At 36.8% G+C, this 27559-nt stretch overlaps 1 protein-coding gene across 2 annotated transcripts in view; it reads left to right on the top strand.

Moving 5' to 3' along the window:
* The window catches only part of USH2A (usherin), a 774017-nt gene that overhangs the window by 154040 nt on the left and 592418 nt on the right, over positions 1-27559 (top strand). For both annotated transcript variants that reach the window (XM_027122185.1, XM_027122186.1), the window contains 3 exons: positions 5848-6043; positions 9542-10183; positions 21597-21780. In XM_027122185.1, coding sequence (XP_026977986.1) covers positions 5848-6043; positions 9542-10183; positions 21597-21780 — 1022 coding nt within the window. The remainder of the gene's footprint in view (positions 1-5847; positions 6044-9541; positions 10184-21596; positions 21781-27559) is intronic.

Here is a 27559-nt window from a genome sequence, read left to right as displayed (position 1 = left end):
CATTGGAGAAAAGAGTAATGAACTTGAAGTCATAACAAGATAAACCATCTAAAATTAAACATATAGAGAAAAGATAATTTAGAAAAATTGAAACAACATCAGTGAGCTGTGGGACTACTTCAGGAGTTGTGATATATGTATAACTGGAGTGCCCAAAGAAGAGGAAGAGTGAAGATAGAGACAGAAAAAAATTTGAAGAAATAATAACTGAAAAATTCTAAATACTGTATAATGAAAACCAAAAAAACCACCAACCCAAGAAACTCAAGAAAAGCCAAGAAGAAGAAACATGAAGAAAACTGCAGAAAGCACATCATAATTGAATTGCTTCAAACTACTGATAATTTTCTCTTTAGTGATAAAGATAAAATATTAAAGCAGCCAGAGGAAATAGATAAATTATATACAGAGGAAAAACCATTAAGATGATAAGAGTTTCCTGTTAAAAATAACGCAAGCAAAAAAGACGATGAAGCAACATACTTAAAACACAGAAATAAAAAAAACGGTGTACATAGAATTCTATACCTAGCAAAAATATCTCTCTGAGATAAAGGGAAAGTAGAAATTTTTTACAGTATATAAAAATGAAAGAATTCATCACAAGCAGACCTGCATGCAGTATAAGAAATGTTAAAAAGAAATCCTTCAACCAGAAGTATAATGATACCAGATGTAAACATGAATTTACACAAAGAACTGAAGAGCTCCAGAGAGAGTAGCTACATGGGTAATTATATAAGATTTATCTGATTATTTACTTCTCTTTAAAAATAATTGGCAGTTTAAACAAAAGCAATAATGCTGTATTAAAATGTTTATAATACATTTACAATTAAAATGTATGACAGGAGCTTCCCTGGTGGCGCACTGGTTGAGAGTCCGCCTGCCGATGCAGAGGACACGGGTTCGTGCCCCGGTCTGGGAAGATCCCACATGCCGCAGGGCGGCTGGGCCCGTGAGCCATGGCCGCTGGGCCTGCGTGTCTGGAGCCTGTGCTCCACAATGGGAGAGGCCACAGCAGTGAGAGGCCCGCGTACCGCAAAAGAAAAAAAAAAAAAAAAAAAATGTATGACAACAATAGCACAATGTTAGAAGAGAGAAAATGAACTATAATATCGTAAGGTTCTTATTACTAAAGGTAATCACTTCAAGGTAGACTGTGATAAAGATATACACCATAGACTTCAAAGAGACCACTAAAAATAATAAAACAATGTGCTGTAGCTAATAAACTGAAAGTAAGATAAAATGGAATCTAGAAAATTTAAAATAAAGAAAAGCAGGCAGAAATGAGGAACACAAACAGTTGAAACAAATATAAGGAAAATAGCAGGATGATGGATTTAAAACTAACCATGTCAGTAATCACATTAAATTTAAAGGTTCTAGATACTCCATTTAAAAGTCAGAGATTGGAAGATTGGATTAAAAAAAAGTAAGACCCTGCCAAAGGATTATATGCTGCCCACAGGAAATACATTTCAAATATAAGACACACATAGGTTAAAAATAAAGGATGATTAAAGATATACTATGCAATTACTAATCCTAAGATAGCTGGGGTCACTTTATTAATATCAGAAAATATAGATTTTAAAGTAAAAGTGTTTCCCGGGGTAAAGATGGTCACATTGCAAAACAGGTCAATTCGTCAAAAGGGTTTGGTACGTAAATTCTTAACATTTATGTACCAAACCACAGAGTCTGTGCAGCTATACAAGTCAAAAACTGATAGAAATGAAAGGAGAAATACAAAAATCCGAGATTGTAGGCAAAAATTTCAATACCCCTTTCTCAGTAATTAATAGAACGAATTGACAAAATCCTAAGTATAGAGGTTAAAACAGCACTGTCAACCAACTTGACTTAATTGATGTTTACAGAGCACTCAGCAGCAGCAGAATACACATATTTTTCTAGTCTACACAAAGCATTTATCAAAATGAATCAAATTCTGGACCATAAAACAAGCCTCAATAAATTTAAAAGAATTCAAGTCATGTAGAGTATGTTATCTGACCATAATCATTAAATAAAATTGGAAATCAATAACAGAGTAATCTCTGGAATATCCCTAAATATTTGGAAACCAAATGACACACATCTAAATAACCTAAGGGTCAAATAGGAAATGAAAGGGAAATTAGAAAGTATTCTGAACTGAATGAAAATGAAAACACAACATATCAAAACTGTGGGATGCTGGTATAGCAGTCCTTAGTAAGATATTAAAAGCACTAAATTGTCTATATTAGAAAAGAAAAAAATTCAAAGAAAAACCTTTCTCCTTAAGAAACTAGAAAAAGAAAAGAAATGACCCAAGCCAGGCTAATCAAAATTATTTTCGAGTTTGTAACTAGAGCTCACAGGGGCATCCCTTTTCCCTCATTGTTCATGTGGCTGAAAGCAGGCAAGACCAAAACTTACAAAACCAAGATCGTGTTTTAAGCCTTAAAGAGCTAGAAAATTTCTCTGGCTTAAAGTATGAACATGTTTGTTTGTTGTTAGAAACAGTAACTGTACCTCATTATTTGTTTTCCTTCTATATTACTAATAGAAATTTCAATATTATTTGGCCATGAGATCATAGAGCATAAACTGTATTTCTCAGCCTCCCTGGCAGTTATGTATAGAAACGTAATTTAAGTTCTGGTCAGTGGTATTGTTTCTGTTAACTTTCACCCCTAAAATGGTGGCTTAAAACCACGCAAACCATTTACTTGGTTTAGAATTCTATGGTTTGGCTCAGCGGTGGTCTGGGCTGGCTTGGCTGATCGTGCCTGAGCTCTTTCATTTATGTGGTTAGCTAGCTTGTCAGCTGGCAGTCAGATGATCCAGGAAGGCCTCACTCACGTGTCTAGTGGTTGTCAAGCAGAAGGTTAACTGGGGTGATAGGAGAGGCTATTAGCTGGGGCTTCTAATTCTCTTCCACATGTCCTCAAATCCTCCGACAGGATAGCTTGAGCCTGTTTTACAAGGTGGTCTCAGGGTTCCAAGCCCAGCTAGAGAGAATCAACTCCAAGTTTGCAAGCATTTCAAACTTCTGCTTGCATCATATTTGCTGACTTACTACTGGCCAGATAAAATCAAATAAGTCAACCGAGGGTTAGGGTTAGAAGTATTCTATCAAAGAGCATGGAAACAGAAAAGTGTTGTATCTGACTTTTTGGAAGTGTATTCTTTAAAGGGAGGGAGTCCCACTCTTCTCTCTACTTCTTGGTGGACAAGAATTGGTCTTAGAGTATGAATAGATTTATATTCCCTCACATAAAAGGGAGAGAATCTACAGTGAGTTGTACAGAAGTGAACATGTGTTTTCAGGTGAGTTTTGAGAAACTGATTACAATGAACTCATTTATAAACTATAAAGCCTTTTATCATTTACTTTTAAACCACATTTTAAGGTATGGCTAATATAGAGAAATTACAGGCTATATGCGTTATGCAAACATTTAGGTTAATGAAATAAGAGTAAAGTTGTGTTATCTTATTTGCAGCCGAGTTTCCCATAGGGAGAGATTTCATTTTATTGAAAAAAATACCCCATAAGACCAAACTGTTGCACAAATCAAGGCAGTAATGAACACTTTTTAGATCTATGTAAAAGATGACTGAGTTAGGTGTAAAGAGGAAAAGTAGACACACATTAGGGAGGAGTGAGGAGTAGGGAAAGACAGGACAGTTAAATGGTGACTCACTGGGGTGCAGAAGCCTTTGGCGATGTCTAGTTGTAGGGAAACTAAATAGATATTATAAACTGCAAAGTAAAGTTCTCACTCTTCTTTCACCCCAAATCTTTAGTAAAATGTATTCCTTTTTAAAAAATGAGAGCTCCTCTTCTGAAATTTCAAGTTTCGTGCCTAGAATGATACAGGACAGAGCTCTCAGGTGGCAGGAAGATTCCCGAATGGAAGAAGCAGAAATTTAGGGTCAGGGTGGCCGTGAGAATATCAGTACACATAGAAGTTTTAAAAGCTGAAGGAGAACTTTTGTCCTTCCAGCAGGAGTGGAATGAGGCTTCCAGGCAATCTTATCTAGATTTCAAGAGGAAGGGAAGCTCCAGGTGATACATGCCTTACATCTGAATAAGAATATAACAAAATAAATAGAAGATAAAGTTTTAGCACAGAATACACCTTTATTTCTCTTTAGCCTTTTCACTCTTTCTTGCTCTAGATTTTTGTAAGAGTCCTCTTTACATGCGGGGTGTACGCAAGGTTATTCTTTGAGAGAAATATAAAGTATGTCCAATTCCTGAAGGTGCTTGCCATCTGGAGAACAAGACTAATATATGTGAAACAAGAGCCAAAAAATAGGGGATTCATTAAATGGTAATGGACTTGAAGTGTTATATGTGTGTAATCAGAGGTCTCTTCGATTTTCATGGCTGTAAGTAACTTATACCCGTCAATAAATGCCATTTATTTTTGCAGACCAAATCAAATACCTGTTTTGAGTCATAATCTGGTTTCCACGGGGCGGGGTAAGAGTGTGGGTGTGAAACAAAGCCAGACACTGTGGGGCAAGTCACAGTCCTTGCATATCTTTCTGACCTGTATGTGTCTTTGATATTGACGTGCCTTATTGTCTACAACTCCCTCGTGCGTGTATAAACCTTTATTTTTCAGAGGACTAGACCTTTTGTCTCATTATCTTACCCTTAAATAATGATTCCAGTGAGTTCCTATTTTCCAGATGAGGAAAAATGAGGCAGTGATAGATTTTTAACAACTATTTAATTAAAAAACCCTTCTCTACCTCTTTGTAACTGAATCCCAACCTCATGTGATATTTTTGGATATCCCTGAGATTAAAGGTAAATCAAACAGTGTCTTTCCACAGGTAGGTAACTTCCCTTTGTGATAACCTTGCCTCCAAACGTGGCATGCTGGATTCAGGCTGAGGGTAAGGAAATCATGGGGAGACAGGCCAGTGACTTTATGAGAGATCTGATGTCTGTATTCACATCTCTTGTGAAAGTCTGAAGCTATTATTGAATTTCTCAGATTTATTTCACGTGTTATATGTATATATTCCCTAGTGAAAGGTTTTAGCTGTTTCTTTAACCAACATAGCATTATCTATGCACAGAGTAGATAAGCATTATATAGTCTATGTATTTTCATTCTCAAACAGCAGCTTGAAGAGGAAAAATTCTCCTTTGTTCAGCTGTTATTTTAGTTGACAATGCTTTAAAACAAGTAACTTTTTTGCATTTTTTACCACAATGTAAGTCAGTTAAATATACTTGATGTGATTAATTCATAATATAAATGAACCATAAATATGCTGAAATATTCCTAAGAGTAGAGTTGTGTAAAAAAATGTTATTAGGGTCATTATCAGGAGGCATAAATGGATACTGTTAAGAACTTTATTTTAAACATTGTTAAAACCTTGGTGGAGTGATATTATTATAGAAAGATTCTTCCTCAGTTGAAGCACTGGGCATGCGCAGAACAAGTTTGGATCAAGGAGTAAATGAGAGGAATGAAACAGAGAGGTGGAGATTAAAGACTAAATTAACGGCTGGCCCTTTTCTATTTTCAGTCTCCCCATGACTGTATTTTGATTTCTTTATATGGTGCTTAAGGCTTAATTCCACTTCCCTTTTAGTCATACACTACTGACTTCTATGGGGTTTATTTCCATTCAGCTCTATATATTCACCCTGCTGAAGCTCTCCCATGTTTCTGTGTCAGGAGGGGAAATACCTTATTACCTTCTTGTCTGTTTCACATTTAAAGTGTTTTCCCTCCCTGCCCTCTCTGTCTTGTACCTAATGAGCAAATTATCTAAAAATAGAAACGTTCATCACCCTACAAAATGTTGTATCTTCTCTAGATCGGAGGCCAGTGTAATTGTAAGAGACATGTGTCTGGCAGACAGTGCAATCAGTGCCAGAACGGATTCTACAGCCTACAAGAGTGGGATCCTGATGGCTGCATTCCGTGCAACTGTAATGCCTCTGGGACAGTGGATGGAGATATTACCTGTCACCCAGATTCAGGCCAGTGCAAGTGCAAAGCAAATGTTATTGGTATGTGTAATGCAAAAGTTTGCAGTCACATCTCTATTACCATCTGGAATAAAATCCTCTATTTGATTTCTTCTCTGAAGAGTAAAGCAAATTTCCTTGCTCAAGGCAGGCTGGGAAAAAAAATTTTGGATGAAATTAACTGTCTAAAAATGACTAAATTAATAATTCTCTCAAACTACAGCTTGAAGCTTAGTTTAATCAACCCTTTAGAAGTTTCTTTATTCTGTAGATGCATTAGTTCACATGGTCCCATACTAATAAGTCATAGAAAAATATAATTTACTTACTGCATAGATGTTTCTTTTAGAAAATTAGCACTTTTTCAAAATGCTTTACACTTAATGAGTTCTAAGCAAATCATTTCCATGCTAGTTTTCTTAATAGACCAAAATAAATGGATTTTTTTCCGAAATATTCTGTGCTGCAGGGTCCTTTGTGATAAATCTTTCCATTTTTTTCTATTATATTTCTTTGAACTGTTCCTATGAAATGCAAAATAAGTCAACATAATTCCACAGATCATGTATATTGCTAGGGTTAGTTATAAAGGGCCACATAATTTTAATTTTGTAATTCAGTGCCAAGCTGATTATAATAAACAGCTACCTTTGGTGTTATTTATCATTTTTTTATACAAGACGTGCTTTTTTTGTTTGTTACTCCCACAGGTATTTTTCAGAAATTAGATTTGATTATAGCAATTTATTACATCCAACATTTTTGAGGGAAACCACAGCCATATAAGGACAAAATTTATCAAGTGCCTGAAATGCACTATGTACGTAATGCACTTTGAAATGTTGATATATGAGAATATTATGAGAGGAAAGTTTCCAGATAAAGTGAGCCTTGTAACTGAACACGTCTTGGTTCACATAGAAAGTTTAAAAAAGACCTTTGCCTTTCTATTGTCATTCAAGACACCAAGTCTTCCATGGTTTTTCTAACACTGACCTGAACCTTATAATAATAAAAACATGCCTGGCAGACACACACACACACACGTGCCCGCAAACATGCATATACACAAACGTACGAACATATCATTTGGAGTAACATTTTCATTTCTGTGATATAACACTAAAGCTAATTCTTTATCTTTTATATATGTTGGTATTCATGCATCATTTTGTACAATTCAGCTAGACAAGCATTTCGTTTAATTTAATAGAAAAGAATATGGGCTTGCACATATTGATGGTATTACACAAGATTTATAGTATTACGCAATTTATGGTATTACACAAGATTTCTCTGGTGTAAAGAAGATTAAATCAAAATCTTTACCAAAACTTGCCCTGATGCATTTTAAGCATACAAAAGCTAACTTTTCAGGGACAAAAAGAAAAGAACAACTAACATAAAGAGAAGCACACTTTTGTATAAGTTTATCTGTGATATTGAATGAAGTCCTCCAAGTTCAGTCCATAGAGCATCCTTTGTTCTTTGATATAAAACATCCTTTAAATTCAAGCTGTGAAAACAAAATTTAAAGAAAGGGCTTTAGGGACAATCAAATGGTTACAGCTCTGTATCAATAAAATCTTTCCTGTGGTAGTTAGATTCCAGAGCTTAAGGAAGGATCAAAGAATCAAACTTTACTATTTACTTAAAATTTGTTATGGCCTCCCTGCCATTTACCTGTGTTACTGGTTGACCAGGTAGTTTTCTGCGGGAAAATATAAATACATACTTTTTGAAGATGAAATCATCAGTTTGATATTACTATCTCTAGAGTTATTTCTGCACATACAGTATTTTTTAATAGAAATGTAAACTTTGTATATGTATTTCTTTTCCTAATGGGACTAGCAAGTAACCTTATTCAATTTTACCTTGTTCATATGATTAAAAAAACAACAGAAAATGCAAGTATATGTTGTATGTGCTTCAGAAAGCAAACTGTTCGATTTAACAAAACTGTTAAAGCTTACTAATGATTCTATCACCAGTAAAATACATGAGCACCAATAATTTTATTAAAGTAGGTCATTCATCTAGAATAAAAAGGGAGAAGAATGTGAATTAAATGCCAAGTGTGCTAACTCGCCTGTACTTTTTAACACCGAATGGGATGCCCTGTAGGCCTTCCTGAGTACGGTTAGGAATAGATTACCTGTCAGGAATATGTATGGCATATTCAAATAAGCACTGCGCATATTTTTAAAACTGATATGATGTGAATCCATGTAGACCAATTTTAATAGTTCAAAATGAGTCATAATTCTTGTTAACAATACAGTTATTTTTAAAATTTGCAGCAATAGTGGTCCTTTTTTATTTTCCTTATTGAAATTAAATGATATGCCTTAGGTGAGTCATTCATCACTGTTAAAGAACTTGCCTTCCATTGGAGTTCTTGAGTTTTTATCCATATATATACATATATATTATGCGTTTCCTTCCAGTTTAGGAAATGCTTTTCTGCCTATGGTTTCCTGAGTGTGTTTTTGACTGTTATTTTATGACTAATTTTTTTAATGCTATTATAGCTTGAAATAAATTTTTCAATGGATTCAACCTCACATAGTCACTTATTTAAATTCATGGATATGTGAAGACTAGCTAAAGAAAGTATTTTGCCTCTCAACATTTACTATTCAATTGTTTTTATTCCTTTCCCTTGTAACACTTTTTTGAAACAAAAGAAAGTTGTCAGATTTAAGTGTAGGTGATAAAACATTTTTCTCTGTAGGTAAAATGTATATATGTTTGTACTCCTTTAAGTAGGAGTCATGTAAACAGCAGAATTTACTTAGTGTTTAAAGAGGTGTGCTCTGAATCACACAATATGACAAGCGATGTGATTGCTTTATGAGCCGAGGAGAGCATAATTTATATTAATTGAAAATGATAAAATATAGGAGTGTATAAAAGCATTGAGATACAGTTGCTCTGGATAACTTTTATTTATATTAATTATTTAATTGTGTGAGATTCAGAAGTGAGTATGTGTACTGTTCTCACAAAAATATTATAGCTTAACATTTATTAAACATTTTGGGAGGATGCTGATTTCTAGGAAAATAACTTATGTGGTGATATGCAGTTCTTCCGATGGCTTTGAAAATGTATTTCACTCTCAACTTTTAAATGAACATACTTTGTTACTATGAAATAACTAAGAATAATGGTTTTAATATAGTTAAATAATTTAAAAATAATAGTTCTGATATTTATTAAAGAGGAAAAGAGTTCCAGTGTGTGCAACAGAAGCAGTATTTGCATTAAGCATTTCTCCTTGCATTAAGTAATGAATAAAATTGTATAGAGCACATCGCAAAAATAAAGTGGTACGTGAGTGCAAGTTAAGTATTGCCATTGTATTTTGAGTATATGATCAGCCCTCTTTGGCATTACTTGTGAAAAAAACACTCAACATTTTATTGTGCCTGTATTAAATGTGGACAGTAGCATTGTTTGCACTACAGCTATCTTGAAAGCTTGAATGCGGTTGTTTTCACATCTTTACCTTTTTAAACACATTTTTCTCTTTAGGGCTTAGATGTGATCATTGCGATTTTGGATTTAAATTTCTCCAAAGTGTTAATGACGATGGCTGTGAGCCCTGCCAGTGTAACCTCCACGGCTCAGTGAACAAACTCTGCAATCCTCTTTCTGGGCAGTGTGAGTGCAAACAAGAAGTCAAAGGACTTCAGTGTGATACCTGCAGAGAACACTTTTATGGACTGGACACCACCGGTTGTAAGGCCTGTGACTGCAACGTAGCTGGGTCCCGGTCTGGGACCATCTGTGATGCTCGGACAGGACAGTGCATCTGTAATCCCAATGTTGGAGGGAGACGATGCAGTGAATGTTTGGAGGGATACTTCTACCTACAGCGAAACAACTCCTTCCTCTGTCTGCCTTGTAACTGTGATAGGACTGGGACAGTAAATGGCTCTCTGCTGTGTGACAAATCAACAGGACAGTGTCTCTGCAAATTAGGAGTAACAGGTCTTCGCTGTGATCAGTGTGAGCCTCACAGGTATCATCTGACCGTTGGCAATTCTCAAGGCTGCCAGATGTGTGAGTGTGACCCCTGGGGGACGTTACCTGGGACCATTTGTGACCCAATCAGTGGCCAGTGCCTATGTTTGCCGCGTCGTCGAGGAAGAAGGTGTAATCAGTGTCAACCAGGTAAGAGAGAAATGTGTTACATTTTCAGTACACGAAGGTTTTCTTTTTATCCCGTATCAGGTGATTCCTCTTTGCTTCTCTGTCAGGACTTCTAAAAAATTAATCTCCAACACCTTTGTTGCATTTATATCATTATCTAATGAGATGTAACTAGTTTATTTAAGATTATATGGCATATTTGTGTTGCTGTATTTGAGAGTGACCCTTTAGATGAATGCCAGCCAATCAGACATTTCATAACTGAGACTTTAATTTCTCAACTTGAAGTAAATCCCCTTTTAACAACTGAAAAAAAAAATAAGAAAAGCAAGAATACATTTTATATTCTAGAGAAAGAGAAACTTGAGTTGGTCATCCACACAGTGCCAAATATTCAGATGATGAACTGATTTTCTGAATAAAAGCTGACCAAGTGTTTTTACTAAATGAGCTATATGTTCTGGCATCAAATAGAAACATCTAAAATAATTTTTAAATGCCATTCAATTAATAAAATAGGCTACTGTTTAGTCCTACTGTACCCATCTTTCCAGGTTTCCCAGTTGGAAGAAAGATGGACCCTGTCCATAACTTTCTCCTTGACTTTATATGATTTAACTAAAGCAATATACTTCCTTTATAATACATTCATCGTGATGTTATGATAAATATAAATATCGGTTGTTTAACAGCTGTACTAATTGTTGTCCTGTCTAGCAAAATCACCTCTGAGTTATCTGAACCTGTGAAAATGAGGGTGATGCAAATTCGAAAGGGTGATTTGCCTGCCAGGGAAGGGTAGGACTAAAGTCTTGTTTTGCATAACAAGGAATTCAGCTTAGTAGAATTGAACCAAACCTCTCCCTTGGCATTGGTCAGTGTGACAAGTAAATCCAGAGAGACAGAAAAGAAATGATGGATAGTTAATTCTCTTTGAGATAAAATATCAGAAAAAAAATTGAACTAGCTTCAACATAAATGGAGGCTATATTATCAGTGAATGTCCCATAAAACCTTATATGGAGCAGCACAGTCAGGACTCAGGAACTAGAAAACTCTCATTGGTATATATTCATTCATTCGTTCCCACCCTCTGTCTCTTTCTGCAGAAGGGCACTCTGCTTCTCTCTTCCTCTCTGCGTGGTTATATAGCCACCCCTGTCTCCTGAGTTTGCTTACAGTTCTAGTTGCAGCTATACAGAGAGACATTAGCTGCTTCTTGGTTACAATTCCAAGAGTGAGATTCTAATTGACTCAGTTTTGTCGGGCTGGCCATGTCTGAGCCAATTTACTGTGGCCAGTGGTGTCAGGATCACATAACATAAGCATGGCTTCTCGGGACCACTCCTTCAGGTGGTAAGTATCCCAGAAAACAGGAAGATCATTGAGTGTTGACAGCTGCAACGTACTGCGTTCTTTCAGCTTCAGATTTATCCTTCCAAATTTGCAATCCATTACTATTTTTTATATCCTAAGATGACTTTTTTTTTCACTATTTATTAATATCTCTAATTTTGGAAAGTAAGTAGTCAGTTTCCTGCACAAATAACCATGATGTATATAACCTACTTTGTAAATAAACCAGCAAAAATTAATAGAGCAAATGTTATATGCTTTTGAGTCGTTACATGGTTAAAATTTATTGAGTGTTTCATTCTGACCTAGAATATAGCTATGCCACGGAACTAGAGACCAGTGGGCTCAAATCAGAACAGGAGGACCAGGGGTGGAAAAAAGAAACTGATATATTGCTTGGATAGGGTTCTATTGGAGAGTTTTGATTCCTAGAAATATCTAAGAGATTCCTAGAAAACTAAGCAGAGGCAGATTTTTCAAGAAAGGAAATATAATCAAGCATATTATAGGGTATAACTGTGAAATAGATTTATGTAGTCATAATAAGATAAGCTCTGAAAAGTGATTTAACCAACTAAGGGGATTATTGAGGAGGAGGTAGAAAGAGCTAAATATTCATTTTCTATAGTAGAAAGGCAGTAGTCTAAATTTTAAGAGTTGAGATGTAACAATACATGCATGTTATTCAGAAATCGAGAAATGAAAGCCAGAAGAAACATCTATAGGAGTTGAAGGTGATTGCTCTAGGCAGGGAAGTTCCTGGGAGAAGGATGAAGCAGCAGGCTGCCACTTTACATTCTGAGTCTTTAAGTTCTGTTTGATTTTAAAAACTATCTGCATGTAAATTTTGATAGAAATAAAAATTTAAAAATTATTGGAAAAATCATATTCAATTCTCATGGTCTCCTGACCCCGTTCTCTTGGGGACTTATGTGGTAGAGTGTTGTTTTTTTAGGAGGATAATTTCTTAGTAGCTATTTGCCTAAGTACAGATGACACAAAACTCCTCTCCAAAGGTGTATGGCAAACTGTCCTCTCTTTTAAGGAGGATATAGAATGGGGACCATCACTGTTAATGAAAATAATTATCATATTTAAAGTTACCGTGTATTTTATTTACTAGTGCAGTTGTCTTATTTCCTTTGAGTTTTGATATCTTGACAGTAAGGATTATATTATGCAGCTTACATAGCCACAATATTGATGTAATTCCTTGTATATTGCATGCAGTCAGTAAGTGGTTTGTTTAATTAAAATGAGAAATAATCAGGAGTTTTAACAGAGACATCTGTATTAGGTAGGGTTCTCCAGAGAAAAAGAACCAATAGGAGATGTCTGTGTGTATATACATACATACATACATATATATAGGTGTATTTTTTTTCCACTGAATATACTAGTCCATGGGAGGATCTGAACTCCTGACCCTCCTGTTCTGATTTAAGCCTGTTGATCTATAGTTCTGTCACATGCTGTATCCTAGGTCTTACCTTTGCAGCTGTACTGAAGATTTCCTTCACATATCCTGTGGTGGATCCCCTGTTTCCTGAGTCCTATGTGTTCTTTTTTCTTGATTTATTTGTGTATTTGGTAGAGCAAATGCTCCAGTAGCTTCTGAAAAGGAGTACAGGGAGGAAAGTGATTTTTTTTTTAGAATTTTGAACACCTGAAATTATCTTTATTCCATACTCATAGCTGTTTGAAATTGTACCATTATATAGAATCCTTTTCACTCAATAAATTTATTTCACCATTATCTTCTAGCAGTACCAACTAGATTCTTGTTTCTTTCTCTTTTTTTTTTTTTTTTTACATTCCAGAAGCTTTACCATTTCTATATCCCTCATGTCAGAAAATTTCATGATGAGATGCTTTTTTGATAAATACTTTCGCTGGTAATTCAGTGGGGCATTTTGTCTGTAGATTAATGTTCTTATGTTTTGGGAAAATCTATAAAACACCTTCATAGCAACATCTAGACCAGTGTTTGACTGAACAATTGGACATCAAATCTAGCCAAGTTGACCCATAAAATTAACCATCACAGGTACCCTTTCATATAATCCCCCTGTTCACTGTAGCACTTCATCCCTGTACCTGTTGAGTACAGACCCCCTCTGGCATAACTTCTAAAGAGAAAACTCATTTTCTTTTCCCAAAATGTGAGAGGGAAAACTTTCCGTTTGGGGAAAGTCACACCTGCCTTCAGAAATCTCTGAAGCCTTCAGTTTCACTTTTTTCCCAGAGTTATGAAAACCTGCGTCAATTAGCTTATTGTTGGCCTGTCCCCCTGCAAGTGCTTGGCTTTTACTTGTAGACATCTGTCCTGAGTGGCAATTTCCTCTTCTGTTCTTTTTTTTTTTTTTTTTTTAATGTTTTGGACTTAGAAGGGAAAAATTGTCCAATCAACCAAGCTTAACTGAAAATGTTACCCTAGTATTTTCTGGGTTTAATCTTTTCAGATCAAATCCTTGCGGTCAACCTTGAGTTTTCACATAATTCTTGTCTCTTCTATCAAAATCAATCTTGTTGGTTTCACATATATCCAGGATTTGACCACTTCTCACCCGCCTCACTTACCCATCTTGGTCCAAGCCGTGGTCACGTTTCTCCTGGACTTTCCCAATAGCTGCCTGAACTCCCTGTTTCTCCTCTTTATCCTTCTCCAACATGCAGGCAAAGTGATGTGTTCAGACTTCGGTCAGATCATATCACCGTACCCTGCACTGGCTCTCCATCATTGTAAGGAAACAGCAAAGTTGATGGACTCTAATGGCCCCCATGATCTGTAATGCCCATGACCTCCATGACTTCATTTCCAGACATAGGTTGTTCCTCTCCAGCCTACAAGTCTCATTGCTTTTCTCAGGTTGTTCAGTGCTCTATACCAGGGCATGGAGCACATCACCATAGTGGGGGGTCCATATATATTTCCTGAACTAGTGAATGACCTACACTGAAGAATATCTCAATGCCCTTCTCCTCTTTTTAGGCATGGGCATAGTGCAAGCCTGTGAGTGTTTCTTTAGCTACACATAGGGAGGATATGGCATTCTACCTTGCAGGGAGGAAAGACACTAGTGGCCTAAGGACCTGATGCATCTTTTGGACAGCACAAGGTATTCTGTACACATATGCATAGCCTATGGAAAAGTCAAAGTGTGTTTGTGGACCTCTTTTTTTTTTTCTTCTTTTTTTTTCTGTTCTGCATTGTTCTAGCTTCAGAAACTACTTTGAATTTTGTTTTCTGGGTTTTTATCATCTCTGCCCTTGAAACTTAGATTGAAAAAAAGAAACCTTCATCCTGAAGTATCTTTATTATAAACGGATGCTTCACGGTAGCCAGCCTGGCAATGGGCACATTAAAAGGCACTGCTGCAATCGGAAGCTTTCTTTCTACTTCTTTAAACCCATCTGAGAGAACTAGATTATAGCCTACAGGGGGGAACACCACCCCGATGTGTGCGAGCATCGAGCCGCGGAGGGAGCAGTATGGACAGTGGTGGTGAATGAACGAGCACAAGGACTCCAGACTGCCTTTTTCATCTGTGATTGTAAATATCACTGACCATCCTAGACTAGTACACATGGACTCTTGCCCTACTTTCGTAAAAAGCATTATTAAGGAAGGTGCATATAATGAAACCTCATGTATTATTAACTTAACCTTACTAGGAATGTACAAGGAATAGGCTTAATTCAACGAAAATTTATAGGCAATTTGTTAAAGCAGCAGTGCACATTAGAAGGTACATTAGAGCCACATTGGTTTTAATATGCTATTCAATAACTCGAAAAGAGGTTAAGAATGCTGCTTAACCTCCATTAAGTATTTTAAAAATGCTTTAATTTAAAATTATTTGGAGTGTGTGTACATATATGGATGGACACATACCTACACTCATAAATAGAGCACGGAATATGTTTTCCCGGTTCGTTTTTTCAGGACTGGATGACCTCATAACATTTGGCAGCAGGCAGTTAATCAGAGGCCGGGTGGAGAAAGGCAGGGAACGGTGTCAAGGCGTCCCCAGCCAGTGACCCACCCTTGTCCTTGAGAACTAGAGGCAGAGAGGGTTTATTGAGGATCCTGCAGCTTTGGAATAAAATAAAGGCTAATTTGTAATGAAAACAGCTTCACATGACATGTTTTGTGCTAATAGGACAATTCCTCATGCTTCCTTCTGGTATTTACTTTGGGTTTGCTTTTATAACTCATACAGACCATTAGAAAATAAAGTATCTTGTTTCATTAAGAAGTGTATCATAGTTGTCAAGAAATGAGCTCATCAACCAGCATTGCATGCAAGACCCTGCCAATGGAATTGGAATTAGATGGCTGATACTCCATTAAAAATCAGTGCATCAAAATTGAGATCCGATTATGACACATGCCCCAGTGTTCGGTGAAATGGCTTTTCCAGATTAGCCTGTTTTTCACAGAAAGACCACAGAGTAAGAGCCTTTTCCTTAATAAACCACCAGGAAAGAATCTTGTCATAGGAAATATGAATCACAATCCTACTCACATCTGGGGGAGAAAAAAAAAAAAAGGATATTGACAGGTCATTATCTAAATTTTAGGAAAATCCCACTTGCATTGAAAACTGCCTAATAAAAATTACAATGATGATAATAGATAATATTTACCAAGTGTATACTGTATGCCAGACCCTGGAATAGTGTTTTATCTAAAAAAATTCCATTTAATGTGCACATTATTTCTATGATGGAAGGACCAGTATTATTTCCTTCGGGGAAATGCAGTCTCATTAAGTAGAAGCGCCATTTACAAGTCCAAGTCCATCTGACCCCAGAATCTGCACTCGGAAAGAGTGAAACTCTTATTCTGAATCCCTGTTTGTTATAAACATTCACTTAACAAATATTTGAGGGTGGATTGAAATAGAGACTCTTACAAGTGTCTGTAACCTCCCCCCAGTGCTCGAACTCATCTCAACCCATGTTTCTCGCTACTGCTTCAGGTCCTGGGATATTTCATTTGTTGTGCTGAATCTGAATAATAGTTACAAAATAAAAATGAACAGAGCTGTGAGCAGCTACAATGATCAAGTAATGGAGAGCCGACCGAGAGGTCTAGAAGTGGGCTTACTCCACGGACAAAGTTAGAGAAGTGTTTGAGATGTTTGCCGTGGCATAGGACAGAGACTTTAGAGCATGCATCTGAAAACTATTGAGACTGAGAAAAGTGAGAGCAAAGAAAAAGTTTTGCTGTGGATTATGAATATACATGTGTATCTGTGCACTGTAATCTCTAAGACATAATCAGAGCGCTGCTTCTTTATATTCATTGTTGTTATTGGATTTGATTCTTAGAGAATATACTTATGAAGGCTTCTCACGGATACTCAAATAGGAAAACCAGGTTTTTTATAAAACAGAAAGTCCGATAGAATAATTTCCCTTATATAAGCATCTTATTCTATCCTTCATTCTACGAACTGGAGACATATTTTTGGAGTGATATTTTCTTTCTGAAGCCCTGTTCCATCCGTTGATCTGGCAAGGATTACATTTTGAATTTATCATGCTTATCCATATACATTTCCTACTAATCCTCCCTGATACCCTACCTCTTCTAACCACTCTCATGACTCACAGATTTATGTTTACCATTTTCTCTTCAGTATTAGAGATATCATCTGATAATTGTAAAGAGTAACAGATATCCTCCCATCCGTCTACTCATCCATCCTTTCACCCATCTATCCATTTCCTTCATATATCCATTTTTTTCAATTAACGTCTATTGAATAAATTACTATACACCAGAGCCTGTGCTGCTGTAAGATATACAACCAGAAATATATGAAGGCATTACAGTTTAGTAGGGGAAACTGACTCATGTGCAGATTATAACATATTTGTGATAAGTGCAATAGTAGAAATGCATAAGATAGAGAAGTAGTAAAGTCAAGGGACTGATTAATTCTTGAAGGCTGGGAGACATAAAGAACCTAGTAGTGTTTCCTGAGCTGGGTTTTAAAAGCAAATAGGATTCGGCAAGGTATTCAAACAGGGGAAGCAGTCCAGGAAGAAGCAATAGGAGGAGGAGGGCATTTAAAATACATCTAAACTAGTCGAAAATGAGTTTTTCAAATGTTTAAAGAGAAATGATAGCTTGAGATGAATAATCATATTTATTTAGCATTTGTTAACATTTGGTCAAATCTATGAATAATAATTTTAGCATGATTTTTATACAAAACCATCAAATGGAGGAAAATTGTTATTTTAATTTGAAAATTAGCATCATCTCCTACACTTCATTTTGAAAAGATTGACTTGCAAAACCATTTCTCAAATAGTCTTTTGTTGCCTGGGGTAGGTGAGCCACAAATTCCTCTCTAGACTTTTCTCTTAACGCGGTGTCCATTCTCTGGTTGAAGATGAGAATTGTTTCTTCTAAATGGCTCATAATTAGTGCTTAGCCTCAGCTCTGCCCTCCTTTTCTGAATAAGGCCTAGAGGTTAAACTTGTTTGCTCTCTCCCATTTCCAGACCTTAGCAAAGCCTAGTTGTTCACGGTCCTCAGGAGGGACATTGCTAGGAAATGGGCTCTTCTTTTATGTCCAGGGCAGGTGCTCTGCTGTGCAAATAGCCACTACAGGAGAGGATACCAGCTGCCTGGCTAATAACTTTGAACTCTAAGGATGCTGTAAGCCTTCTCCTGGATAAAGCAATACTCTTTTATGATATGGGTGACTTTTTGCGTTAGCTGCATAACACATTGTTTCCCACATGAGACTTGTCTGGTCTGGGACTGGAGTTAGAAAGAAAACTGGAGAAAAGAAGAAACTTTAGTGGGCTGATTTGGGGGTGTGAGCTCTCAGCCCTGCATAATGGAAGGTAATACCTTTGCCCTAATGACCGTGCTTTAAACTGTGGTACAAAATCACCCATGGAAGGAAATCTCCAAAAGACCAGTTAAAATGATGCAGACACGTACTTGGGGAAGATGAAGTGGACCTAATGGAGGGAGATCAGAAATCTATTGAGTTTAAAAAGAAAAAAAAAAGAAAGAAATTAAGGTCAGTTATCTTTAAGCTACACTCAGGAGCTGAAGTTTAAGTGGGAGGGAAGTTCTAACTACAGAACTACTTCTGTAGTTAGGAGTCATAAAAGGAGAGGTAATGGTCTAGAATAAGGCACATTCAGGTAAGGCAGGAAGTAATCATTGAGCAGGAAAGTACCTGAGTCATCCTAATCAGAACTGCTTAAAAATAGGACAGCTGAAATACTGGTGGGATTAACCTTTATAATCATGCTGCTGAGAGGAGGAGGGGAATTAACCCTAAGACAAACTCCTATGTAGTCTTTTCCTTGAAGCCCTAACCTCCAGGCTGCAGCCTCCCTGGCTGCTTTAATACCTTTCTTGTTCTTCTCTGCTGATACCTCTGATTTTTCTGTGCCCTTCTTTAGTCTCCAAAACTTGGGCAACCCAATCTTCTGCACCAAAATCTACACTCCTGGTCTTTACAGATTCATCTAACAAATCTTTTTTTTGTAAAAATCCTTCCTAGCTGTCCTAGATTTCTCTATGGCTTGAACCTATTGCAAAAAGTCCAAATTAATTCTACTTCTAAGTATCTGTGCTAATGGGGAATTTATCCAAATTGGAGAGCTGTTAGTACATGAATGATGCCATCGTCATGAACCTTAAGGACCTAGGTACCTTCACACAAGGGAAAATACATAGAATCCCAGCCACAATGGCCTTGAGTCTAAAATAGAAGCCTTCTACGTTTGTGATTTTGATCACATGGTGAGTCAGATAGGAAACTATGTAATAACTGTCAGGGCCATACTCTATTTCTGGCAACACATATAAAGCAAATTGCTGTTGGTGAATGCAAAGAAGCAAAGGGCAGAATCTCGTTGCAAATTACTATCAAAAATGATAGTCTTATTTCTCTCCAATTGAATGGCACAGATTTTGAGCTTCTTTCTGTTCTATTTTACTCCTCCTGAAACTTTTTAAGAGAGAATATGCAGGGCCTAGGAGAAGAATAACAAATTAATTGTTGGTAGCTGTAAAAGAATGGCTTGTTCTCAACTAAAGCCTCAAATGAATTTTACAGTGTTCCAATTACTTTTGGTTTTTCCCCTAAAGGATAGATACCACAGAGTGCTTCCCTGTGTGCTCACGCTTTTTCTCTCTTTCATATCACTGATATTTTATAAATGTAAGTTAGTGATCCTGACAACTGTACAACTTATTTTCATTCGCCAGAGCTTCATTCATTGTTTCAAGAAAATTCCTTGTAACGTTATGCACACTTGTGTGTGTATATATGTGAATATGCGTATGTATGTGTATATACACGTACACACACAAACACACATATCACACAACACCCAGAACCATTTCTCCCTCATATGACTGCTTCATCATCCAAATGTCCAATGCGTTTCTAATTTTATAACTGTTGATTTCCACCTTCTGGGTCCAAGAAATTTTAAGTCACTGGAAGATATTTTTGAATCATATTTTATTTCCCTTCTTTTTCTATAAGAAAAAATACAGATTTTATAATTAATCTAAATTCTGTTTTTGTTTTTTTAAATATAGTACTTGTTGGGATCAGTGCCTACCTAATAATTTGGTGCAGTTTTGTGAATTCCAGTGTTCGAGTGCCTCCTTTGTGGCAAGCACTGTATTGGATGCTGGGTAGACAATGATGAATTAATCAGATGAGGTTCCTGCCTTCAGGGTGGTTACAGTCTGGTGGAAGTGAGATTAATTGTAATTTTCCTCAGCACTCTATAGGAAAGAGAATGCTGTGAAACTAACAGGCATACCTGAACTAGCCCAGAATAGGTTACTGGAGGAAGAGTCACAAGACCTGATATGCATAGAGTGAGCTAAGCAGAAAAGGTGGGTCCACATCATTTCAGCAGACAGAACTGCCCATGAAAAGCATTTAGGCATCAAGAACAGAATGAAGTATGACTGGGGCAGATGGGATGAGCTGTGAAATGAAGCTAGGGAGATAGGCAGCACCTTACTGGAGGGTTGGAAGCTGTGCTAGGATTTATTTTTTTCCTAAAGGGAATAGGACGTTATGAAGTAATTTTAAACAGAGGAATGAGGTGTTCAGTATACACTCTGAAAAAGATGGTTCCAGCTACACTATGAAGAATAGATTGGAGGAGGACAAGAGGGATGCTAGGGGGTGAGACAGCCTCTGTGGTTGAGATGCCTGGGTTTGAATCTGCTATTTGTCAACTCTATCATTTTAGGAAAGTTTGTTAACCTTCCTAACTTTCAGTTGTCTAATTTATGTAATAGACATAATAATGCCTGAATTATTAACATTGCTAACAGTCAGAACTAAATGAGACAGTGAATATAAAGTTTTTATCATAGCCTCTGGTACATAGTGTTAACTATAGAAAACTTGGTAGTGACTTTAACCAGGGAGGTGGCAGTGGGGATGGAGAGTAGAAGATTTAAAATTCTTAGAAGGCAGTATTCATAGGACTTGGTAATTTGCTATATGTAGGGGCACAGGGAAGTGAAGGACTCAAGAGTTGCCAGTTTTAGCAAAATATAGGATGCTCAATTAAATTTGAATTTCAAATGATAATTTTTTAATATGAGCAAATATCACACGGGACATAATTTTACTAAAATAATCATTGGTTATCAGAAATTCAAATTTAACTGGGCATCCTGTATTTTATCAGGCTATCCTACCAAAGATGTCTCAGAGTTCCAGCTGAAGCAACTGAAGCAATAGATGGTGGTGCTATTTGCTGAAACAGAGATGATTAGAGGAGGGACCAGTCTTTAGTGGAAAGATCATGAAATAGGTTTTACATACACTGAATCGTAGGTGCCAGGAAGACACCCAGTTACAACGTCAATTATTTACTCAGCTTTTCTTTGGCCATAATTGACATACTGATAAAGAACGGCTACAGCCACGTTTGTACAGGGACTTAGATAGTGCTGTGTTAGAGCGTTCTGTTTTTCAATGTAATCAAAATGTTATTTTTTAAAGAAAAGACTGGGTAGAAAGTATAATAAAAACTTTTCATTGCTTCATTTCCAGGTTTTTATATTTCTCCAGGCAATGCCACTGGCTGCCTGCCATGTTCATGCCACAAGACTGGTGCAGTTAATCACATCTGTAATAGCTGGACTGGTCAGTGTGTTTGCCAAGATGATTCCATTGCTGGGCAAAGTTGTGACCATTGTAAAGACCTTTACTTTGGATTTGATCCTCTAGCTGGAAGGTAAGTGTTTATAAGAATTAATAATTAAATGTTTTTACTAAATTATATTTGTAATTACTTTTTTTTTTTTAACTAACAGTGATTTTTTGGCAGTATCTTCTGTAAAAAGGAGTATTTTCTGTCCCCCTTAGTCTGTGGATATATTCTTTTATGCATTGATGTCTGCATTTATTAAACATAATAGTAATCTTTGCATATCTCCTAGAGTTCCAATGTATGGGTTGCTGTACATTGATAAATGTGTCCAGTATTAGGGCCTGGGAATATTTAATAAGATAAAATCCTTTTTCTGTAAAGAACTCAAAATTTGGTTGTGGAGAAAGACAGGTAAAGAAATGTCCATAAAAGTAAATACACAAGCACATACACAGGCTAAGATAGGTATCATGTGTGTGTATATACTTTGTTCTACATGGACCCTGAATTTATTACTGCATTCATTTATGTTCCTTTTGCCTTTCTAATTTAGGTTTAAAGACTGGCAGATGAGAAACATATCTTTGAATTCAGTGATAAGATTTTTTTTTTTTCCCCAGTGTGTAAAGTACCTTCTGAAAGTAAATTAACCACTTTTCAAAGTTACACTGTCTTTAATGTTCTACTTCTTACTTCCTGTGTATCTGTGGGCATTTGCTTTCATGCAGATGTGTCCATTGCTGTACTTTTGAAGGTGTGCTGGAATGCCAATTCCATGTGTGTTTCCTTGGTCTGGTCAGGTAATAAATCTGTCTAGGATTGGGACTGTATCCATGAATTCTTTGACGTTCCTATCCCCAAGAAACTAGTGTTGTGTCTGCACACACCAACCAAATCTGTCTCTCAATATGTGTCTGTGAGTGTTTATAAATATAAAGGCTAAGTGCTCAAGGGTTTGAGATGATTTTTTCAACTCATCGTCACCCTGCTGCCTGCCTTTTGGCTGTTACACTCTTCATTAACAGCTTGATTAGAGTGTGGACAGTGTGACGGGGTAAATTATTGAAAAAGAACTCAAGCTAGTTCATTTGGCTTTCTACTAAGATTCAATTTGATTAAAAAACTTTAATATAATATTTAAAATATTTATTAAAACAACTTTATGTTCTTATTACATATCTTATATTTCAAATCCATGCTGCTCCACTTCTGTTACCATTGGAATATCATCTTGGTTAGTCTGAGAGCATTACCACTCTTCTGTACAAATACGAAACTACTCTGAATGAGTATAGAAAACACATGGTACAGTAGATGTTAAATAGAAAGTATTACCAGGATCTTGATAGTAAAATCAGGGCCAGTTATTGCACCTACCACCCCCTCTACCTACTTTTTGTTGAAAGACCATCTCACAAATTTCCCAGTTGGAACTCCGGGGTTGGTTTGTTTCACTACTGGCAGCCTCTGTCTTTAGATTTCCTATCTCTTCCATAGTCTTTCTGACAACACTTAATTACCAAGAGAAAAATATCTTCCCCACTCAGCAGTCCTTGGAACACTCATGCCTATCTATGACATTTTGTGCCAGCAGTCACTTACCCATTTCCCCTCTACTGAGCTCCCTTGTTATTCTTGCCAGTGTTGTCACCAAAACCCCTACTTAATGACCAAAAGATGTCTAATTGTCTTGGCTTTTTCACTTAACTTGCTTTAAGTGAAACCTGATTCCCTTCATTACATGGCTTCCCCTACCCTTCAGTGTTTGTAAACTCAGGCTGATCTTCACCCCATTCTGCTTCTCCCTCATTTATCTACCCACCCCAATCTAATCCAGGACCAAGAATTGCTTACGAGTAGTGTTCTATCACCTATCACCCTGCAGTTGGACTGGCTAATGTGGGAATCAGACTCCCTGGGTTAAAAGCTGGCTTGAAATGTTAACCTGAATTGATGAGGAATAAAGAGGAAGAGCCAGAAATGTAGGTATAAAATACATCCTCATCATCACCACCACCACCACCACCACCACCACAACAACAAATACATTATTAGAAGGTGCCAAGGTTAAAATTAGGCAGAACTCAGTAAAATAAAAGGGAGGAGTGCAGGCTGTAGTCTAGGAGATAGAGCCAAAGTTTGAAAAGCTGGCAGCTTCTATAGCATAAAAAATCCAGAATAAGTGTGAGTTCAAAGCAAAAAGACTTATGACAAGTGTCATATAAATACAATTGTATATCTTTACATATTAGGTGACTGATAATTATATTGAGTCAAGTAAGGAAGTACACACGCCATATTTTCTTTATCCATTTATCCATTTACGGGCATTTATGTTGTTTCCCTATCTTGGCTATTGTGAATAATGCTGTAGTGAACATAGGGGTGCGGATATCTCTTCACGATCCTGATTTTATTTCCTTTGGATATATACCCAGAAGTGGGATTGCTGGAATCATATGATAGTCCTATTTTTAGTTTCTTAAGGAACTTTCATACTGTTTTCCATAGTGACTGTACCAACTTACATTCCCACCAGTAGTGTACAGGGCTTCCCTTTTCTCCACATCCTCACCAACACCTAGCTTTTTGATAATAGCCATTGTAACAGGTGTGAGGTGATATCTCATTGTGGTTTGATTTGCATTTCCCTGATGATTAATGATGTTGAGCACCTTTTAATGTACCTGTTGGCCATTTGCATGTCTTCTTTGGAGAAATGTCTATAAATATCCTTTGCTCATTTTTTTAAATTAGGGGTTTTTTTTTGCTATTGAGTTGTATGAGTTTCTTACATATTTTGGATATTAACCCCTTATCAGATAGATGGTTTGCAAATATTTTCTCCCATTCTGTAGGTTGTCTTTTTTCACTCTGTTGGTTACTTCGTTTGCTGTGCAAAAGCTTTTTAGTTCATCTCTTTTTGCTTTTTTGCCTGAGCTTTGGTGTCATAACCACAAAATCATTGCCCAGACCAATGTCACGAAGCTTTTTCCCTATGTTTTCTTTTAGTAGTTTTAGACTCTGATATTAACTTTAAGTTTTTAATCCATTTTGAGTTGATTTTTGTATGTGATGATTTAGGGTCCAATTTCTTTCTTCTGCATGTGAATATTTAGTTTTGCCAGCACCATTTATTGAAGAGACCATCCTTTCCTCATTGTGTGTTCCTGATACCCTTTTTGAAGATCAGTTGACTGATATGCATGGATTTGTTTCTGGGCTCTCTATTCTGTTCCATTCGTCTGTGTGTCTGTTTTTAATGCCAGTACCATACGGTTTTGATTACAATAGCTTTGTAATATATTTTAAAACCAGGAAATCTGATGCCTCCAGTTTGGTTCTTCTTGTTGAACCCATGCTTTGCAACTTAAAATAGCTGTAGGACTTTCTGTTACCTAAGAAAGACCAGAAACGCCATACAGTTGACTCACTTTATATCCAGGTGGCAGACAGGGGAATTAGCCCCATATGATATATTTAAAGGATCAGTGAAAGATGAAAGTAAAATTAATTTATGATTGCTTTTTATGACTAATGGTTTTCCAGGGTGCTAATTATTTTATTGTTTGCACTTTTCTTAAAATCATCTTTTCCTTTGATTCCCAAGATTCTGCTTCTCTGATTTGTTTTCTATTTCTTTTGATGATTAGTCCTCTTTAATCTGGCCCTTCAACTTACATATCAACGTCTATGATTTCAACCTCTACATGCCTGTAAATGACTTTCAAATATATTATCACATCTTCAGATCTCCATCATGGACTCTAGGCCTATGGCTAGTTGTCTCTCTGAGTTTTAAGTTTGCATGCCTCTCATGCATCCCATTCTTAATATAACCAACACAGAAAAAATTCTCATTTGCATTACTTTCCTCACCTCTGCCAAAAATTAAAAAAATAAAAGTCTCATGCCGTCATCATCTTAGTGAAAGGGATATAAATCTTAAAATAACTATTCAAGTCTGCACCACCCACGTGCGACTCAGGATGCTCTCAGATTGGGCAGGGTTGGCTCTTGATATTAGCATACGCTGCTGCTGGAAAGAGCTATCGAAAGCAAGAGCCACCATGTGTAATGCAGCTTCTCTGAAATAAATAAAGCCTTCCTTAACCACAAAGACCCAAAGAAATCAGCAGGATTTGTCCCTTGTTAAATCAGTCATCTGGAATGCCCTTGTCTAGAGTTGACCCTTCTATTCCACTGATGAATTCTACTGTCGCATTTCACTTTAACATCGATGATAGAGAAGAAATCCTCTAGCACAGAGGGTCATAGAGAAAGATGTTTCAAAATGTGACAATGAGAATTGCTTGAATGTATACTTTTGCTCATCACTGAGAAGAGATAAAAATGGATTTTATTCTTTTTATGTTTTCCATTCCTTTCCTGAATGATATTGAAATCTATTTGTTGACTTCTGGTTGTTCTTGTGTATATATACTAACACTGACTATTTTGAAAATGTGTGCAAAGATGGCTTAAAATTGCTTAAAATTTCCCACCCTCTCCTGCTGTGTCTTATCTGTCTCTTTTCTCCCCTCCCTGGTTGGCTTGGCTTATTCCTATTCATCTTTTTTTTTTTTTTTTGCGGTACGCGGTCCTCTCACCGTTGTGGCCTCTCCCGCTGCGGAGCACAGGCTCCGGATGCGCAAGCTCAGCGGCCATGGCTCACGGGCCCAGCCGCTCCGCGGCATGTGGGATCCTCCCGGACCGGGGCACGAACCCGCGTCCCCTGCATCGGCAGGCGGACTCTCAACCACTGCGCCACCAGGGAAGCCCTCCTATTCATCTTTTAGTATGCAGTCCAAACATCCTCTTCCAGGATTCCTTCTTACTACTCCTTTCCCTGCCCCGATCCTTTTCCACCAGAGTAGGCAGTTGGTCCTTTTCTGTGTTCCCAAAGAGTCTGTACACATCTTTATTAATTCTCTCTCCATTTTTTCATTTCTCACTAGACTGAGGGCTCCTTGAAGACAGGGACAATTCTATCTTGTTCATCTTTATGTGCTCGGTGCCTAGTCCAGTCCTGGGACATAATTAGCCCTCAGTGAATGTTATCTATGTCGGTCAATATCTTTAACTCAATTTGATGTTACCTATGAGTTGAGGCTCCAGACAGAAGAGAGGTGTCCAAAGAGAAAAGTCAGTAAAGTTATCTATATCCTGGACCGTATCCGTGGGCCTCCTATTGTGGTAGCTCTTCCTCACGTGATGAAGTTTCTGACAACGAGATGCCCTATTGAAACTCATTCCCTTCATTCATAGTAATGTTTCCGCAATAGTAATAAGTAGGATAACTCTTTCTCTTACTGTTTGCACAACTGGAAGAAGCTCTCTGGAAAGGAAAATATATGAGATTTGTGATTTAAGAGACAGAAGCTAATTACCTTCTTTCCCATTCTATCCAGTAAACACTAAGTTATGTAAGGGCCCAAACAGAACTGTAATGGTAACCATAATGAACTGGTCAATAAACATCACAAATTGTTTATCTATATAAATCTTGACAGATTACTCTTTATGAAATCCATTTAGCAAGTGAGGTTTTCCCATAAGGATGAAAAATGAAGATTTTAAACAGATTGCGGGAGAAGCCCTAGCTGTACCAGGAGAATCAGTGTAATAAAGGTTTCTTTATATTAATATTACAAAAACTGTTTATCCTCACAAAATCAATATCACAATTCATCTTAGTTTGGTGTTTCTCTTTCTAAGCTTAAAATGTCTTTTCCTTCATTATGTATAATTTTGTTTTAATAAATGTGAAATGTATTTCATTTAGGAGATGCTCTTGAGGAAGGATAACTTATAAAATGACATCAAACTTGTAGCTTATCTGCTAAAGAGTCTTGGAAATGTT

The sequence above is a fragment of the Aethalodelphis obliquidens genome, unplaced genomic scaffold, assembly GCF_003676395.1.
Source record: "Aethalodelphis obliquidens isolate GAN/ISIS:26980383/991018 unplaced genomic scaffold, ASM367639v1 scaffold24, whole genome shotgun sequence".
In the NCBI taxonomy this organism is placed as follows: Eukaryota; Metazoa; Chordata; class Mammalia; order Artiodactyla; family Delphinidae; genus Aethalodelphis; species Aethalodelphis obliquidens.
This window is presented reverse-complemented; position numbering and strand designations above follow the sequence as displayed.